The sequence below is a fragment of the Aethalodelphis obliquidens genome, unplaced genomic scaffold (genome assembly GCF_003676395.1).
Source record: "Aethalodelphis obliquidens isolate GAN/ISIS:26980383/991018 unplaced genomic scaffold, ASM367639v1 scaffold5, whole genome shotgun sequence".
Taxonomy (NCBI): Eukaryota; Metazoa; Chordata; class Mammalia; order Artiodactyla; family Delphinidae; genus Aethalodelphis; species Aethalodelphis obliquidens.
In genome coordinates, this window is record NW_020837949.1 from 77,784,607 (window position 1) to 77,805,321 (window position 20,715).

Below are 20,715 nucleotides of genomic sequence, written 5' to 3' on the forward strand. Positions count from 1 at the left end.
ACAGTGTGTGTATGGAGGCAAATAAAGATTTTGCTTATTCAGAATTTTTTCTTTCTTTTTATCCTTCTTTTACTTCCCCGTAGACTTGCTGCTTTCAAATAGCTGTATTCCCTTTTTGGGCTCATCGGAAGGACTGGATTTCCAAACCACTTTGTTAGATGAGGAGAGGGGCAGGCTGCTGCTGGGAGCCAAGGACCACATCTTCCTGCTCAGTCTGGTTGACATAAACAAAAATTTTAAGAAGGTCAGTTTATTTCTATATAGTTTACTGAATGCATTTATTTTCATCTATGCCCTTTTCCTTCGCTTTTGTTTTATTTTAAGTGATTCAGTGTCAAATGCAGTAGGTCATTTACATGTCAAAAAAGAACATGTTAAAAGAACTTATTGCCTCTGATACATGTTTTTGGATTTTTATGGATTTAAGTACAAGAGTGAGTATAATACTAAAACCTTTGAAAATCTGAATGAAAGGCATGAAAAGTTAGTAAATGGATACTACTTTACGTAACAGAAATGCAAAGTTTTGGATTTAAAAGCTGGAAAATGAGTTATTCATGAAATATTAACATTTATATCTATAGCAATTATTGTAAAATTAAATTTTTATTAATTTTCAATGAATAAGCATACTTAATGATAGTGTGGCTCTGGTAGCATTTTAGCACCACACTGGTTTCTCCACACTCTCCTTTTATATCTGAGCAAGTTTCTTCTATGGCTCAGTCACATTCAGGTAGGGAAGATGAATAATGCCTCGCTTGTGGGCTCGTTAAGAACAATCTTAGCACTTAAAAGAAATATATTCTAGTTATTCAAAACCCAAAAAGCAACTGTTGTTGTAGCCTACATTTTCAACTAGCACTGTGATACCCAAAGAAAAGACTGTCACACTGTTTTATCAATTATTGTTAGCCAGTAATTTAGTAAATATCAATATCTATGCAAACAAAAATGGATACCAAGGCTAGAAGAGTTGAATGACTGATGAGAAGACATAATATATGACCTATTCTGCATCTATGAGGTATCTTTGATTGTTTTTCTTTCTCTTCTTTGCCAGAAGAAATACTACTGCAAAAGAAATATAAGGAGCCATTTCAAGCTTTCAGGTCAATAGTTCCCAACACTGAGTTTATAGAGACTTAGTCCCATTCAGAGTTATGTGTAGGTCATTCTTGGACTTTGAAGCTTCATACGGCTTTCACCTACAATGACCACTTTAACTTAACCCTCTAATTTTGAGTTAGTAAAATAAATATCAGTTGTCCAGTTATTTAAATTATATCAGCACTCAGGGCTTCAGTCTACATAGGCAAAATATTTGTCACCATATGTGTTACTATCACTTAATGAACACATGCATTAGAAACAACGTTTTTGCTCTTCTAATCACTTAATTTTTAAGTAGTACTTCCACACATTTTTGAGGTCCACCAAAGGAAAAGGAATAATATTTTATGAATGCTCAGGTATGATAAAGAAATAATCTTTGAATGCAAATGTATACACATGCATTCCATGTAATCTGTGTTTCTAGAAGAAGAATGAGGGCTAAAATATTTCCAGTAGTTGTTCTTGACTTGTGTTATTCCAAACACACAAACTCATAAGGTTATCTTATTTGTTTTGGAATTATTCTGCAGCCTAGATATTGTTTACAGTAAGGTGGAATAAACAGCTGATTATGTGCTAGAATTTGAAAAACTTGTCCTTTCATTCTGCCATTTTAGCTCCATTCCATTCTTTTTTTTTTTAAACATCTTTATTGGAGTATAATTGCTTTACAATGGTGTGTTAGTTTCTGCTTTATAACAAAGTGAATCAGTTATACCTATACCTATGTTCCCATATCTCTTCCCTCTTGTGTCACCCACCCTCCCACCCTCCCTATCGGACCCCTCTAGGTGGTCACAAAGCACCCAGCTGATCTCCCTGTGCTATGCGGCTGCTTCCCACTAGCTATCTGTTTTATGTTTGGTAGTGTATCTATGTCCATGCCACTCGCTCACTTTGTCACAGCTTCCCCCTCCCCTTCCCCATATCCTCAAGTCCATTCTCTACTAGGTCTGTGTCTTTATTCCCGTCTTGCCCCTAGGTTCTTCATAAACTTTTCTTTTTTTTCTTAGATTCCATATATATGTGTTAGCATACGGTATTTGTTTTTCCTCTTTCTGACTTACTTCACTCTGTAGGACACACTCTAGGTCCATCCACCTCACTACAAATAACTCAATTTTGTTTCTTTTTATGGCTGAGTAATATTCCATTGTATATATGTGCCACATCTTCTTTATCCATTCATCTGTCGATGGACACTTAGGTTGCTTCCATGTCCTGGCTATTGTAAATAGAGCTGCAATGAACATTTTGGTACATGACTCTTTTTGAATTATGGTTTTCTCAGGTATATGCGCAGTATTGGGATTGCTGGGTCGTATGGTAATTTGTTCAGTTTTTTAAGGAACCTCCATACTGTTCTCCATAGTGGCTGTACCAATTTACATTCCCACCAGCAGTGCAAGAGGGTTCCCTTTTCTCCACACCCTCTCCAGCATTTATGGTTTGTAGATTTTTTGATGATGGCTATTCTGACTGGTGTGAGATGGTAATCTCATTGTAGTTTTGATTTACATTTCTCTAATGATTAATGATGTTGAGCATTCTTTCATGTGTTTGTTGGCAATCTGTATATCTTCTTTGGAGAAAAGTCTATTTAGATCTTCTGCCTATTTTTGGATTGGGTTGTTTTTTTTTTTTTTTTGATATTGAGCTGCATGAGCTGCTTGTAAATTTTGGAGATAAATCCTTTGTCAGTTGCTTCATTTGCAAATATTTTCTCCCATTCTGAGGGTTGTCTTTTGGTTTGTTTATGGTTTCCTTTGCTATGCAAAAGCTTTGAAGTTTCATTAGGTCCCATTTGTTTATTTTTGATTTTATTTCCTTTCTCTAGGAGATGGGTCAAATAGGATCTTGCTGTGATTTATGTCATAGAATGTTCTGCCTATGTCTTCCTCTAAGAGTTTGATAATGTCTGGGCTTACATTTAGGTCTTTCATCCATTTTGAGTTTATTTTTGTGTATGGTGTTAGGGAGTGTTCTAATTTCAATCTTTTACCTGTAGCTGTCCAGTTTTCCCAGCACCACTTATTGATGAGGCTGTCTTTTCTCCACTGAATATTCTTGCCTCCTTCATCAAAGATAAGGTGACCATATGTGTGTGGGTTTATCTCTGGGCTTTCTATCCTGTTCCATTGATCTATATTTCTGTTTTTGTGCCAGTACCATACTGTCTTGATTACTGTAGCTTTGTAGTATAGTCTGAAGTCAGGAAGCCTGATTCCTCCAGCTCCATTTTTCATTCTCAAGATTGCTTTGGCTATTCGGGGTCTTCTGTGTTTCCACACAAATTGTGAAATTTTTTGTTCTACTTCTGTGAAAAATGCCATTGGTAGTTTGACAGGGATTGCATTGAATCTGTAGATTGCTTTGGGTAGTAGAGTCATTTTCCCAATATTGATTCTTCCAATCCAAGAACATGGTATACCTCTCCATCTATTTGTATCATTTTTAATTTCTTTCATCAGTGTCTTATAATTTTCTGCATACAGGTGTTTTGTCTCCTTCATTAGGTTTATTCCTAGATATTTTATTCTTTTTGTTGCAATTGTAAGTGGGAGTGTTTTCTTAATTACACTTTCAGATTTTTCATCATTAGTGTATAGGAACGCCAGAGATTTCTGTGCATTAATTTTGTATCCTGCTACTTTACCAAATTCATTGATTAGCTCTAGTAGTTTTCTGGTAGCATCTTTAGGATTCTCTATGTACAGTATCATGTCATCTGCAAACAGTGACAGGTTTACTTCTTTTCCGATTTGGATTCCTTTTATTTCTGTTTCTTCTCTGATTGCTGTGGCTAAAATTTCCAAAGCAATGTTGAATAATAGTGGTGAGAGTGGGCAACTTTGCCTTGTTCTTGACCTTAGTGGAAAGGGTTTCAGTTTTTCACCATTGAGAATGATGTTGGCTGTGGGTTTGTCATATATGGCCTTTATCATGTTGAGGAAAGTTCCTTCTATGCTTACTTTCTGGAGGGTTTTTATCATAAATGGGTGTTGAATTTTGTCGAAAGCCCTCTCTGCATCAATTGAGATGATCGTATATGGTTTTTCTCCTTCAATTTGTTAATATGGTGTATCACATTGATTGATTTGCGTATACTGAAGAATCCTTGCATTCCTGGGATAAACCCCACTTGATCATGGTGTATGATCCTTTAATGTGCTGTTGGATTCTGTTTGCTAGTATTTTGTTGAGGATTTTTGAATTTATGTTCATCAGTGACATTGGCCTGTAGTTTTCTTTCTTTGTGACATCTTTGTCTGGTTTTGGTATCAGGGTGATGGTGGCTTTGTAGAATGAGTTTGGGAGTGTTCCTCCCTCTGCTATATTTTGGAAGAGCTTGAGAAGGGTAGGTGTTATCTCTTCTTTAAATGTTTGATAGAATTCGCCTGTGAAGCCATCTCGTCCTGGGCTATTGTTTGTTGGAAGATTTTTAATCACAGTTTCAATTTCAGTGCTTGTGATTGGTCTGTTAATATTTTCTATTTCTTCCTGATTCAGTCTTGGCAGGTTGTGCATTTCTAAGAATTTGTCCATTTCTTCCAGGTTGTCCATTTTATTGGCATAGAGTTGCTTGTAGTAATCTCTCATGATCCTTTGTATTTCTGCAGTGTCAGTTGTTACTTCTTTTTCATTTCTAACTCTATTGATTTGAGTCTTCTCCCTTTTTTTCTTGATGAGTCTGGCTAATGGTTTATCAATTTTGTTTATCTTCTCAAAGAACCAGCTTTTAGATTTATTGATCTTTGCTACTGTTTCCTTTATTTCTTTTTCATTTATTTCTGATCTGATCTTTATGATTTCTTTCCTTCTGCTAACTTTGGGGATTTTTGTTCTTCTTTCTCTAATTGCTTTAGGTGTAAGATTACGTTGTTTGAGATGTTTCTTGTTTCTTAAGGTAGGATTGTATTGCTATAAACGTCCCTCTTAAAACTGCTTTTGCTGCATCCCATAGGTTGTGGGTTGTCGTATTTTCATTGTCATTTGTTTCTAAGTATTTTTTGATTTCCTCTTTGATTTCTTCAGTGATCTCTTGGTTATTAAGTAGTATATTGTTTAGCCTCCCTGTGTTTGTATTTTTTACAGATTTTATCCTGTAATCGATATCTACTCTCATAGCGTTGTGGTCAGAAAAGATACTTGATATGATTTCAATTTTCTTAAATTTACCAAGGTTTGATTTGTGACCCAAGGTATGATCTACCCTGGAGAATGTTCCATGAGCACTTGAGAAGAAAGTGTATTCTGCTGTTTTTGGATGGAATGTCCTGTAAATATCAATTAAGTACATCTTCTTTAATGTATCATTTAAAGCTTATGTTTCCTTATTTATTTTCATTTTGGATGATCTGTCCATTGGTGAAAGTGGGGTGTTAAAGTCCCCTACTATGATTGTGTTACTGTCGATTTCCCCTTTTTATGGCTGTTAGTATTTGCCTTATGTATTGAGGTGCTCCTATGTTGGGTGCATAAATATTTACAATTGTTATATTTTCTCCTTGGATCGATCGCTTGATCATTATGTAGTGTCCTTCTTTGTCTCTTATATTCTTTATTTTAAAGTCTATTTTGTCTGATATGAGAATTGCTACTCCAGTTTTCTTTTGATTTCCATTTGCATGGAGTATCTTTTTCCATCCCCTCACTTTCAGTCTGCATGTATCCGTAGGTCTGAAGTGCGTCTCGTTTAGACAGCATATATATGGGTCTTGTTTTTGTATCCATTCAGCCAGTCTGTGTGTTTTGGTTGGAGCATTTAATACATTTACATTTAAGGTAAGTATCAGTATATATGTTCCTATTCCCATTTTCTTAATTGTTTTGGGTTTGTTATTGTAGATCTTTTCCTTCTCTTGTGTTTCCTGCTGAGAGAAGTTCCTTTAGCATTTGTTGTAAAGCTGGTTTGGTGGTGCTGAATTCTCTTAGCTTTTGCTTGTCTGTAAAGGTTTTAATTTTTCCATCAGATGAATGAGATCTTGCTGGGTAGAGTAATCTTGGTTGTAGGTTTTTCTGCTTCATCACTTTAAATATGTCCAGCCACTCCCTTCTGGTTTGCAGAGTTTCTGCTGGAAGATCAGCTGTTAACCTTATGGGGATTCCCTTGTGTGTTATTTGTTGTTTTTCCCTTGCTGCTTTTAATATGTTTTCTTTGTATTTAATTTTTGACAGTTTGATTAATATGTGTCTTGGCATGTTTGTCCTTGGATGTGTCCTGTATGGGACTCTCTGTGCTTCCTGGATTTGATTAACTATTTCCTTTCCCATATTAGGGAAGTTTTCAACTATAATCTCTTCAAATATTTTCTCAGTCCCTTTCTTTTTCTCTTCTTCTTCTGGGACCCCTATAATTTGAATGTTGGTGCGTTTAATGTTGTCCCAGAGGTCTCTGAGACTGTCCTCAGTTCTTTTCATTCTTTTTTCTTTATTCTGCTCTGCAGTACTTATTTACACTATTTTATCTTCCAGGTCACTTATCCGTTCTTCTGCCTCAGTTATTCTGCTATTGTTTCCTTCTAGAGAATTTTTCATTTCATTTATTGTGTTGTTCATCATTGTTTGTTTGCTCTTTAGTTCTTCTAGGTCCTTGTTAAACGTTTCTTATATTTTCTCTATTCTATTTCCAAGATTTTGGATCATCTTTACTATCATTATTCTGAATTCTTTTTCAGGTAGACTGCCTATTTCCTCTTCATTTGTTAGGTCTGGTGGGTTTTCACCTTGCTCCTTCATCTGCTCTGTGTTTATCTGTCTTCTCATTTTGCTTAACTTACTGTGTTTGAGGTCTCCTTTTCGCAGGCTGCATGTTCGTAGTTCCCGTTGTTTTTGGTATCTGTCCTCAGTGGCTAAGGTTGGTTCAGCGGGTTTTGTAGGTTTCCTGGTGGAGGGGACTAGTGCCTATGTTCTGGTGGATGAGGCTGGATCTTGTCTTTCTCGTGGGCAGGTCAATGTCTGGTGGTGTGTTTTGTGGTGTCTGTGGCCTTATTATGATTTTAGGCAGCCTCTGTGCTAATGGGTGGGGTTGTGTTCCTGTCTTGCTAGTTGTTTGGCATAGGGTGTCCAGCACTGTAGCTTGCTGATCGTTGAGTGAAGCTGGGTCTTGGTGTTGAGATGGAGATCTCTGGGAGATTTTTGCCCTTTGGTATTACGTGGAGCTGGGAAGTCTCTTGTGGACCAGTGTCCTGAAGTTGGCTCTCCCACCTCAGAGGCACAGCACTGACTCCTGGATGGAGCACCAAGAGCCTTTCAACCACATGACTCAGAATAAAAGGGAGATAATGTGAAAAGAAAGAAAGAAAGAGGATAAAATAAAGTAAAATAAAGTTATTAAAATAAAAAATAAATAATTATTAAGAAAAAAATTTTAAAAAGTAAAAAAAACCAAAGAACGGACAGACAGAACCCTAGGACAAATGGTAAAAGCAAAGGTATACAGACAAAATCTCACACAGAAGCATACACATACACACTCACAAAAAGGAAAAGGGGAAAAAATAATAAATCTTGCTCTCAAAGTCCACCTCCTCAATTTGGGATGATTCGTTGTCTATTCATGTATTCCACAGATGCAGGTACGTCAAATTGATTGTGGAGCTTTAATCTGCAGCTTCTGAGGCTGCTGGGAGAAATTTTCCTTTCTCTTCTTTGTTCGCACAGCTCCCTGCGTTCAGCTTTGTATTTGACCCTGCCTCTGTGTGTAGGTCGCCTGAGGGCGTCTGTTCTTTGCTCAAACGGGGTTAAAGGAGCTGCTGATTCGGGGGCTCTGGCTCACTCAGGCCGGGGGGAGGGAGGGGCACGGAGTGCGGGGTGAGCCTGCGGTGGCAGAGGCTGTTGTGACGTTGCACCAGCTTGAGGCGTGCCGTGTGTTCTCCCGGGGAAGTTGTCCCTGGATCCCGGGACCCTGGCAGTGGCGGGCTGCACAGGCTCTCGGGAGGGGAGGTGTGGATAGTGACCTGTACTTGCTCACAGGCTTCTTGGTGGCAGCAGCAGCAGCAGCAGCGTCTCATGCCTGTCTCTGGGGTCCACGCTGATAGCCGCGGCTTGCACCCGTCTCTGGAGCTCCTTTTAGCGGCGTTCTTAATCCCCTCTCCTTGTGCATCAGGAAACAAAGAGGGAAGAAAAAGTCTCTTACCTCTTCGGCAGGTCCAGACTTTTTCCTGGACTCCGTCCCGGCTAGCCGTGGCGCACTAACCACTTCAGGCTCTGTTCATGCCACCAACCCCAGTCCTCTCCCTGTGCTCCGACCGAAGCCTGAGCCTCAGCTCCCAGCCCCGCACACCCTGGCGGGTGAGCAGACAAGCTTGTCAGGCTGGTGAGTGCCGATCGGCACCGATCCTCTGTGCGGGAATCTCTCCACTTTGCCCCCTGCACCCCTGTTGCTGTGCTCGCCTCTGCGGCGCCAAAGCTTTCCCCCTCCGCCACCTGCAGTCTCCGCCCGCGAAGGGCCTTCCTAGCGTGTGGAAACCTTTTCTCCTTCCCAGCTCCCTCCCACTGGCACAGGTCCTGTCCCTATTTTTTTGTCTCTGTTTATTCTTTTTTCTTTTGCCCTACCCAGGTACGTGGGGAGTTTCTTGCCTTTTGGGAGGTCTGAGGTCTTCTGCCAGCGTTCAGTAGGTGTTCTGTAGGAGTTGTTCCACGTGTAGCTGTATTTCTGGTGTATCTGTGGGGAGGAAGGTGATCTCCACGTGTTACTCTTCCGCCATCTTGAAGGTCCTCCCCATTTATTCTTAAGGGTATATTTTTTCCTTAGGAATTTTTTTTTAAGTACTCATGCTTCTAGTATATAGCCTATAGATGGTATCAACTAATATCTAAATCATCAGTAAATATCTTAGTAGGGGATGAGTCTTTTTATGAAAGTGTCCAAAGAAAATCCCATTCAACTTCGCAGTTTTGCTTTAAAAGATGCTACATAGCTAACAAAGCATTTTTCTAAATATGTCTCAGTCTTACAAAATAGCAAAAATCAATTCATACTTTTAAGGGAATTTGTTCTTGTGCTGTTCTCTGCCTTCAGGGATTGGAAGAAAAAGTCCATTTATCTGAACTGAGTGTATTAGATCATTGCTTAAAATAAATTCTGATAGCTAACTTCCTTCTGTGGCTATTTTAAGCAAATCTCTCTTTGGCCATATTCCATGCTTGAAATGTGCTAATATTTAATAAAATAAATGTTTGTGAAATATTGCTTTCCCATATGATGTTATTGAAATAAATGGTCATTTGAACACATTATAAAATTAGGGTCTGTACTAGAGATTTTCTGCCTAACTGATTTTTCTTTATCTTTGTAAAATGAACCATTCATAAAGGGATTATGCATGTAAAGGTAAGAATTTATGTTTATGTAGGTATCCACCTTTAAAATTGATATAAATCACACCAGTGCTAAAAGGTACTTACTCCACAGTAGCAAGTAAGTGTCAAGATGTAGTAGTTTAGCAGTGTTTAGACCTACGTGGTTTGCGTTGGCTCAGTGCCCCTCCGCAAAAATCCAGACTGCTCTGTGGAAGAAACCACACATGTTGGGACTCTGGGGCTGAAGGATGTCCGTTGTATTCTTTAGAGTTAAAGCAATCTACAACACATAATTGAGTTATGAGTGACTGGTTGGGAATTTTTCCCTCTGGGAAATTAAAAAAAAATTCTATAGAGGGTATTTGAAGTATCAAAATTTAGGATATATGTTTATTTGAAGTGCCTGTTGAAAAACAGCCATTGCCATTTCATATTTGTCACAAGCCTTTAGAGTGGAATCACCAGAAGTAATAGCATTATCGTTTGCAAAAGTATTTTCATAATAAATATTTAATAATATCCTTGTTATTATCTTTACTCTGTTCAGACTAGATTTTGAGTCTTCTGCAATGAATGGGGCAGGTATATGATCAATAAACTTTGATGAGTAAATGGCTGTAGAGGGAGAAAGTCAAAATTAGACCTTTCAGGGCATTTCTTCCATCTAGAAAGTAAAAATTAAGTAGACTGAATTTTTTTTTTAACTCTCTGAGATTTTGATGAGAGGTAATATTCTGATCTTTTTTAAAAAAATTATTTCTACAGGGACTTAATAGACCTAAGGGCAAGTATAAGCATCACCAGAGATGTGATGCCTCAATTTTTAAGTAGGCTTTTTCTAGAGTTGTTCCCTAAGGCCTCTCTTTAGTTCCGGTACCCTGTGGATTCCTCTCTGGGACAGGTTTGGGACAGATAATGCAACACTAGATCAAAATGGAGTAATCAGATGCAGACATAAGTGATCCCATTCCAAGGACAAAGATGTGGAACTGTATTTAACCACTCCCAACAGTTTTGTTGTAGGTTGAGTTCCCCCAGAGGCCAACTATGATATGAAGATTAGCTTATAGGATATTTGTAAGGGAGTGTTCTTGGGATCAACACTTGTGAGGGCATCACTAAGGAAGTAGCATTAGACAAGGGGAGGACCAAGCTGTGACGCAGTCCCAACAAAAGCCTCAGCCGATAGGCCATGCTGAGAAGGTGGCAGGCCCTTCAATATTTTTCTCTAGTGTAAGTGATAATGCCATTATTCATCTGGGTTTATCTTGTGAAAGAGAATCTCCTTTTTCTCACCATCTCATCCATTCACCATGAGCGTCGTATTATCTCTTAGAAAACAAAAATCTGATCATATTTCTTCCCTGTTTACACGCTTCTGGGAGTTCTTGATTTCCAAGGAACTTGAATAAACTTCAAGGCCCTTGCCACCCATTTCTGCTCTGTTTCCAGTATTGACTTCTAAGGCCCTTCCTACCCATTTCTGCTCGGTTTCCAGTCTCATTTTTATCCACTCTTCCTCGTTCCCTCACGAGTACTTTACTTTCTGCTTTCCTCTTTCTCTCTTTCTTTTACTCTAACTGCCATGTTACAAAATGAAGAGCTTTCAAGTTTTGTGCTTTTGCTACAACTTTGTGAAATTGACATTCACTTTCTTGCTCATCTCACTCTTTGTTTTTGAAGGCACTTACCTAATACTGCTCTTCTACCTCAGGAGACATAACTCTTCTTTGTGTTTACTAGAGCATTTTATATATTTATACCAGTGTCAGATGTCCTATCTGATAGAACTGTTATTATCCATTTGTGTAAATATATGACCCTCTTAATTATATACTCCTTGAATAGGGGAACTATTTTTTCTACACTTCTGATTCTCCTTTAGTACATACTACAGTGTCTTACACATGAAGGATACTAAATAATGTTCATTTTGTTTTTTGAGTTGGTAATTTTGTTATCTTTTCTTCTCTTGAGTGTGAGACCAATATACTACTCTTTAATCAATTAGTGTGCTGTCAGCTTAAAAGACATCTTACTTGGGCTGGTAAAAAATAAGGAAATTTGTTATATTATAGAATAAGAATAATGTACAGAGTTTGAGTGGCTATGTAAATGGTAATATCATCTACTTAACAATGTTGTGAATAATCCAGTTCTTTCTGTCTCTTCTGTCTGCCATTGTTGGTGTTGGCATTATCCTTAGGTTGGTAGCAAAGTGGCTATAACAGTTTCATGAGTCACATTCAGACAAGGAAATGTAAAGGAATAAAAGACCATTTCTCACTATGTCTCATCCTTAGGAGCAAGGAAACTTTTTTTTTTTTTTTTTTCTTCCTTGCGGTATGCGGGCCTCTCACTGTTGCGGCCTCTCCCGTTGCGGAGCACAGGCTCTGGACACGCAGGCTCAGCGGCCATGGCTCACGGGCCCAGCTGCTCCACGGCATGTGGGATCTTCCCGGACTGGGGCACGAACCCATGTCCCCTGCATTGGCAGGTGGACCCCCAACCACCGCGCCACCAGGGAAGCCCACCAAGGAAACCTTTTAAAGAACTCTCCCTCACATCTCATTGGCCAGGAACATGTCAATTCCAATTCTTAAGCTTACTTGAAAGAGTGATGGGGAAACTATGATTTGCTTATATGAATCAACTGCTTTAGGTGGAAGAAGTGTTCAGGAATCAATCACGTTGATCACTACACTTAAAGAGAGGGAGTAGAAAACAAGTTTTCTGAAAAAAAGTAATTTGCTTAGGGGACTTCTTTTTCTAATTAACGTAGATTTCCTGAAGCAATCATAAAAGTTTTCTCAGACAATCAGAAAGAAGAGTGTATATTTTCTCTCCAGAGAAAATTATAAAGATTAGCTAGTTCTACAAGGAAATTTTCTGGAAGGATTTATTTTTCTTTCAGGAGATATCTTGGAAAGCACTCATTGCAAGTAAAAATCCTTGAAATAATTTTTCTCCACACTGCATTGTAAAGATTGAAAAATCTGCTAACATGTACAAATACTTCTCTTGCTTATATAAGAGTTCGTTTGCCTCTATAAAACTTCTCTATGATTATTTAATCTAAGTTTTGTAAAATCTAATCTGCTGCAGATTTCTTCGCATTTGCTGATACTCTGTCAGTTTTCTCCCTTCAGTATTGTTAACTGTTGTTGAGGGTGACATCGTCAGGAGGGAATACATTACAACTTAACTCAGAGAATTAAAGACTACATCATTATTCTGTAGTCCTAGTTTTTAGCATTATCCACTAAATATTTAATGTACAGAGAACATATTTTTAAAAAATCAAATAACTAAATATGACAAGTGTCATTGAAAGTATTTTCTAGCAGAATTATGTCTAGAATAATGCTGCTTTGATTGATTTGGTTTTGTCAGTCTCTGGGATTGAAATTTATTGTATGTATTTGTAGAAGTAAAACTTGGAATACTTTTTAGTAACTGAACTTTGAATAGTTTTCTTTATTTTGTCCCACTTTAGTCAGGGTTTTTTGTTTGTTTATTATTTTCATAGAAAAATTTGAGTATCTACTCTTGGTGCTAAGAACGTCTAACAGAATATAAAACTCAGGTCTTGTCATTGCTCATGCCCTACTTAGGAAGATAAGACATAACACAGTTAAAATAAGACAAGTCAGAAAAATTTTAAATGTCCAAAATAATGAGACAGATCACATAGGAATTCAGGGAGGGGGAAAAAAGATCACATGCTGTGCATGGGATTTGAATTAGTCCAAAATGGATGAGTAAATGTAAATTATTGTTAACACTTTAATTAAACAGTTTGTATTTGGACCGCAAGGTTTATTATTTCCTTGTCCAGCTAGGACGGGGGAAAACATGTTGGAGAAATAGAGTAGAAGAGTCATTCCTCCCCTCCATGTGTAAATTTCTCATAGTTTACGTTAAAGAAACTGTTTCCCTGCCCTTAACGTACCCCATCTCTAGAATCAGAGGAATTTTAGTAGTCCTTGAAAAATGTGGTCAACTGTAGACATTTATATCCATTTATCATTAATTTATAAGTGATGCATGAGAAACCTGTTCAGTGTAGACATCATAATAATGAAAGTGTTTGACACTTGTACAATATGGTTTAAGGACCTATGGTTTCTAAACAAATTATCCTAAACTACATGGCATCTGTCACTGACTACAAGTGAACTTTCTCTACCTCAGCTGGCCTTAAGTTGTCCTAGCAATAATTCATGTAAAATCCAGAGCCCTCTCTATGTAAACTTTAGGAGTAATATATACAAGCTGAAAGTCTCTCCCTCTCTCCTTCTCTCCCTTTTTTTCAATGGAGTCATGGTTGACAGTAAAAAAAAAAAATGTCCAATCCTCTCTGGTTATGCTACTTAGTTGGCTTCTTGAGTTAATGAATTGTTGGGATCCTTCCATCTGAAAATGTTACTCATTTTGGACGCAGTTCAAACCATGCTTAAGTGGAGTGAGTCTCTAAACCAGGATGTAAGCAAACAGGTCACAAAGGGAATGATTTATTAAGCTAAGTACTGCTTTTGTATCTATTAATGAAGCATTTGTTTCTTGGTTTTCTTTCTTCTGTCTTCTCTTGTTTTTCAAGTGGGTTATAGAGACAGATGAATAGACCAGTGAGAAATAAACTTATTCTGAGACTACAGTTGTTATTTATTTTACCTACTAATCCAGCAGCAACCATTATGTCAACTCATGGGGTATAATAATAAACAACTTATTTTACCTCCCACAGTCCCTTTCAATCTGCTCTGTGGGACTGGGTCTTCTCCCTGGACCTGTTTGATGACTCCAGCAGACCCCATGGCTTTCAAGGTCACTCTTAGAGAGTACAGACAGTTGTTTTCCAGCAATTAAAAGGTCCAGTCTAATGTAACAGAGTGTCCAACCTCATTTAAAATTGAACCTTCGCTCGCTCTACCTGTCCCCATTTGGGCACGCCATGGGAGGGAGGGCAGGTTCCTGAGAAGGGAGTTGTTCAGAGGCTTCTTCTCTCCTGACCCTGACTGCATTCCTCTTCTTCTCTAAGCTGTTACAGTCAGTGTCTGACCCTATGCTGTCGTATGAGGAGAAGAGAAGAGGAGAGGGGTTCAGGAAAATGTCTTTTGCCATTGTCAGAGGGACCTCACTTCTCAACTTTCTGGTCTTGTCAGATGTTTAAAGAAGGGTGACTTTTCTTTCATTGGCCCCTCTGTGAGTTTCTGGAATTTCCTCTTTCTGGACTTCTTTCCCTTGCAATTTTCTGGACAAGCGTGACTGCATTTCTCCTCTGACTGGTGTGTCCTCATTCTTTATCTGAGACAGGTTGCAGTTCCACCAGGTGTTAACTTCTGAAGTCTTTTCACTCAGCCTTCTTGAACAGGACCTAAGGTGACCTCATGCCATCAAATTTTTGCATGACCATGTCTCCCATCTGTTCCATAGGAAGCTGTCTTCTGTATTTTCCTGGCACACTCTAGAAGTTCAGGTTGATATCAGTATAGCCACTGAGCCTGGCCTCTGTGCCCACTGAAACCTGTCTCAGTCTCTCTCACCCTTTAGACATTTGTCCACAATGTCCCACAAATGGCATGTTCAACAGTAAGTGCTTCTCGAGGTCCCATCAAAGCCCCTTCCCTGGCACCTGCTTCTCACCCTGGGGCTTGTAAGACACATGACACAACTGTCTCAGACAAAATATCCTTCTAAAGGGAAAGGAAAAAACTTTGTAAGTCCCAGTGTCCAACTATCGTATAGCTTGAACATAGGTGAAATCATCTAAATGATTCTTGGCCACCTACTTTGAAGATTTTTGCATCCTCAGCTAGCATCTCATTTTAAATTTTTTCTCAGCTAAAATTTCTTTTTTTAACATCTTGCTTTACTATCTAAGCCATAAAATGAGCTCTCAAAAGAATTTTGCTTCACTTCCAAATATAACAGTCAAGCTCATTGTATATCATTCCTGATGTATACATGCTAGAATCATAGGAGTAACCAAATGGGGAATGTCAGTATCCTTATTAGTATTATTTGCATTTTGGATATTAATAGCCTTATTCAAAACATTTGCTGTTTTACATCTTGTTTCCCATGTTTTTCAATAGTATTATTTCTGTTGGGTTCTAGCAAAGCTAAGCCGTAACCAAGAATCTAATAAACGAGAGTGTAGGACATGCAGTGATCCATTTTTAAATAATCTAACAATTAGTCTTCAAATAGTTTACTTTCATTTTGAGACAATACTTATCTTTTTTATTTTTATTTAATTAAAAATATTTTCTCTTGAAACTGATATGTGTGAAAATTAAATGTTTTACATAAAATGTTCAAAGAATTGTCATGTTAACTAAACAAAGGTGAAGATTATTAACCGGGCCCCAACAAAAACGTATTAGTTAAATTTACAGTGTTGAAGGCAAAAGCAGTATAATACTTAAAATTTTTATGTTTAATGTAATTGACGTTTGTTTTTAAGGTAAAAAGCACTAAATATGTTTCTGGCAGAAAACAAGGAAGTTTTCCATGGGTTTTAAAATGAGAAAGCAATGTATCAAAGCAATATAAATGTATAACCTACCTAAAAGAGAACTCCATGTTTTTATGGAATAACTTGAGATAATTTCATTTCACCTTGCTAATAAAATTTAGGTCCTCACATTTAAGAACTTTAATGCTTTTGTTTATTAACCAAAAACCAGTCAGAACTATTTAAAAGGAAACATTGGTAAACTTAAAACACTTAAAAGCTAGAACTCAGACACTCTTAAGAAGATTGACTTTCTTTTTGAGCAGACTGTCACATTTATAAACATGGAATGACTCTATTAACGTTTTTTTTTCCTTCTTCCCAGCAATTGTAATGTAATTTCGTATTATTTTTCTCCTTATTTAACATGAAAATGAGGTACGTAATTATAAAAATTAGTCAGTTTACTTGAAATTCATCAAAATGTTCTCTTATTTTAATCATTATTAGAAAAATTACTAATCGAAATGAGTTTATAATTTTAACTATAATAATTTTCAGTGGCATATTTAAACACCCTTTTTTTGTGTAGCATGAAAAGGACTTTGTTATTTCCCTTTCCTTAAGGAAGTCTAAAACGAGGGTTTTCATACACGGGGATCCTGTACTTGCTTGCTTTATATTGAGTATAAGCAGAAATGCTTTTATAAATCAGAATGACCTTCGGACTCTAGTTCATTAACTCACTTCACGGCTGCATAAGACGTTCTCATCTAACGTGTGACCCTGGAAGCCTATTATTTAGGCGAAAAGACTGAGAATAAATAAATTCTCATTTGAAATCAAGTCATGGTTGACAAAAGAAAATTGCCACTCTTTATTCTTAGTTAATACTTGAAATAAAGAAAATATAAACCCTTGGAAATCCTGTGGACTCCCCAATAAATTAAGTTTTGGTATAAGGCACCCTGCTTAGTTCACGGTGATTAATCTGCTCCTATTGCCTGCGGAGCACATGCTGTCTAGTAATCACAGAGGTGAAACAATTGCCTCGTTCATGGATGGGCGGGCTCCCCCGCCCGGGTGCTGATGTGCAGGTCCCATCTGGTCACTGTAATGGACTGTCAGGATGTTGTCAGACTGCTCAGACTTCTGCCGGAACTCGACAAGGACTCTGTCTCTGTCTCCAGTTTTAAAGGAAACTTTGCAGATCACTTTTCAATAATTTCCGAGTACTTTTTATGTATGTGGGCTGTGCCAGGTGCTAAGGAGGGTAGGAAGAAAACATAAGGTCCCTTGTCACTTAGTTTTAATGAGTCATATACTTCTCAGCTTTAATGAGTCATATACTTCCTGTAAGGAGAGAAGGGAGACTGTGACTTGTATTCCTCACAAAATTTTGAAATTTATCCACAAGTGTAATTGCACCACAAGTTCAAAATCACCAACCCATTTGTGGATTTCTTAAATTTCGTTTTAGTTTGTATGATACAGTAGCATTTTTCTCATTTTCATGCAGTATATTTATTGAGCTCCTGCCATTCCAGGCAGAACAAACTCATTCTGGGGCTAATGCTAAGATGATATTTGGCAGTGCAACACTCGCTGCTAACAAGCGGTGCAGTAGAGACTCGAACCCACGTCTTCCAATTCCACTGCAGTTCATTGCTCTTTATGCCAGGAAAAGGTCCCAAACTAAATCTACTTGCAAATAGAAGGGGGCAGATGGATGTGGTAGACGCGAGTGTACTGGAATTTGGAGCTGGTTGACGGAAGAAAGCTAAACGTCAAAGAGGCTTTGGGCTGAGTCCTAAAACAGGAAAGGGAGAGACAGTTCTCACCCAAGACTTCATGAATGAAGCTATGTGGGCGATTAGACGCAAACCTTGAGAACTGAAACTTCCCTTCTGTAACAGTCTCTACCCCAGCCGCCTTCAGTTTTACGTGCTTTACCGCTGGCTCTCCTGTCCTTTTTTCCCAGTACTTCGGTCTTTGAGCTCCGATCTCCTACCTCTCTCTGTCCTTGGAACTGAGACTCGAGTAGTCACTGCTCCCTTTGTTGTTCAAATCCTTGTATCATACGGCATCTAGAGCAGCATTTTCCCAACCTTTTTACAACCAGTCAAGAACTTGAATCCTGTTCGTTGACAGAGGTGGCCACTTGCATTTTTAAGGCTGTGAGTTTTTGTCTTTACTTAGGTTTTATGAACAAGTTGTAACTTCCTCTTGTGTATTCCATTCAGTTGTCCTGGCATCTCTGAATTAGGCCAAAGGGCATTTGACTGACCTTGCACTTGCTAACTTGAGTCAATTAAATTGCTTTTCCAAAGATGAAACAAAGAGCAGATATAATTAGAATTTCCTTAGGATGTTGTTATAAGGCCTTATCATTATTTGAATGTTTCTGTAACTTGCCTAAGATTAAATAATTAAAAATAAAGTGCCTGCCATTTCACGTTATGAAATGATAACTGTTAATGAATTATATAACTTATAAATGAAACAGTAATTGTTAGAGACATTGCAGCATTTTACTGTGAGTTCCTCCTGCCTATTTGTCTTCAAAGTGAAGTAAATATGCTTTAAAAAACAAATCATTTTGGATTTTGGATAGAGATAAGCAAATAAAATCAATATAAGATAACTAGATCATAGGTTGTATTTTTAAACGCATACAGCTCCTGCTATTGTTTCATAAGGAAATTAATATTAAATCTCTTTTGAAAAATGTGCTTAAAATTTAACTTTATAGCATATAAGCCTATGTAAAGTGACAGTGAAGACAATGTTTATTTCATCAGAGTGATCTCTTTTCATACTAGTAATCTACATTCTATAACTCTGAAGGAAACAGATACGTACATATTTTTACTCATTCTTTTTTTAAAAATATGTAACCCTTCATAAATTTGCATGTCATCCTTGTGCAGGGACCAGGCTAATCTTCTCTATGTCATTTCAATTTTAGTATAGGTGCTGCCAAAGTGAGCACTACATATATATTATTAGAGGTTAGTATTTGATCCTTCCAAGTGTAACAGGCAAAAATTAATTTTTTGGAAATGATCAATTTCAATTATGAAATACTATGAAAACAACATAAACATACTAACATGATTAAGTCAGTAAATTGCTGAATATGGAAACTGACTTATCAGACATACTTGTTTTAAAACTTTAACCCATAAATTATCATCTTCAAGTGGAGACATTTTGTAAACTTACTTACTTCTCTTCTTTCCCATGTAGTTTTCTGTTACCAACTTGATCTCTAAGATTAGCACTCAAATTAAAACCAATTTGCAGCCCCTAATTATTTTGTAGTGGATCAATTAGTGGTTACACAGTACATAACTATGTTGAGAGAAATTCTTGGGCTTATCAGGGTCCACAGAAAGGATCTGTTTGATTTCTGATGTCTGTCCTACATGTGGGTGGAGAGAACAGCTTTGTACATATTTGATATCCTTGATGTCTGGGCTCCAAAGTCCTGAAGACTACTCCCACCAAAATGATAGCTTAAAAGCTGTATCTGGTACATCATACAATGTTAAGAACCAGCATTCTGTGGGAATATTTCAGGACAATTAAAATATGGCAGTTATGCAAGTAGCACCTCTGCTTCTGGTATGCCTCTCTTTGATAAGTGAAAGAAAAATGTCTGTGGGTAACTTTCTAAAGAAGTAATACAGCTGCATCAAGTTTTAGAAATAGTGGTATGTGTTTTGCTTGTCTTGCTTAATGGAACTTTTAATATGGCATGATGCTGTGTGTTCAAAGCACCAAAGTGCAAGAAAATGTGTATGTCATCTTACTTTTGACAAATTCAGCAAGCAAAGAGAGTAGTAATAATCACTACCTCAAAACTTTCCCATTACCTAATTAATGATCAAGAGGGCCTTTTATAGATATTGTGGACTTTGTATTTTTAAGTGTGGGGTGTGATTTCTGTGTGAGAGTGAGGCAATCTCAAAGTGTACTACCTGGGCTACTGAAATAATTTCAAGATCTCAGGTACCTCTTGGGCTTTTGTGTAAACGATGCTGAAACTTGATACTATATATGAAATACTCTATACCCAATCAGAGTTATTAACATCTCTCTCTCCCTCTATGTATCTGTCTATCTCTCTTTGTTTCTCACTCTTTTTCCCCTCTGTATCCATCTACACATGTACACACGGTTTGACTAGAAATATACGGCAGTGGTGGAATGCTTTTATACAGATAGATAAAGACAGAGATATATATGTCACATTATATATGTCACTTCAAAAGATTATTGAAAAACAAATATGTTACTTGAACATATTTCTGCCAATCCTATGTAAGTATAAGAGTGTGTGGAAATCTTGGTTGTTTTTTGTTTTGCTTTATTTTTAGATTGAGTTATGTGAAATTTTATCTCTTCACATTGTTTACCAAAAGGGATCAAAAGGAATATTTTTTAAAAAAACCCTTATTCTAGTGACTAGAATGGGCAAGTAAAAGAAAATCTCACCATAAATCATAATTAAAATGATAGCTTTTTAAATATTGGCACAACTACAATGATTTTTATTTTTTTTTCCTTTTAAGTAAATGTTTACAGTCTGGAAGACAATCAGATGTCTCCTACATTGTTATTATTATGATAATTCTATTTGTGATTCCTAAATTCTTGACAGCACTGTGTCAAAATAAGCCAGTATGTAGCCTCAATAACTTTATTTTTAAGGCTTAAATGTTTCCTTAAGAAGTAAAATTGTCTTTGTGATACTATCTTAGAATTCCCATGCTATAACAATAATGATCCAAGGATAATTTTTGTTTTTAACAGGTTTTAGACTTTATGGG

The 20,715-nt window shown here is 37.3% G+C and overlaps 1 protein-coding gene and 1 non-coding gene across 5 annotated transcripts in view; one reads left to right on the forward strand and one right to left on the reverse strand.

The window, feature by feature from the left end:
• Positions 1-20,715, forward strand: part of SEMA3D (semaphorin 3D) — a 209,297-nt gene that overhangs the window by 96,842 nt on the left and 91,740 nt on the right. For all 4 annotated transcript variants that reach the window (XM_027102734.1, XM_027102730.1, XM_027102731.1 and 1 more), the window contains one exon: positions 84-244. In XM_027102734.1, coding sequence (XP_026958535.1) covers positions 84-244 — 161 coding nt within the window. The remainder of the gene's footprint in view (positions 1-83; positions 245-20,715) is intronic.
• Positions 18,766-18,872, reverse strand: LOC113618630 (U6 spliceosomal RNA). Its single transcript, XR_003432064.1, has one exon. It is a non-coding gene; the product is annotated as a U6 spliceosomal RNA (small nuclear RNA).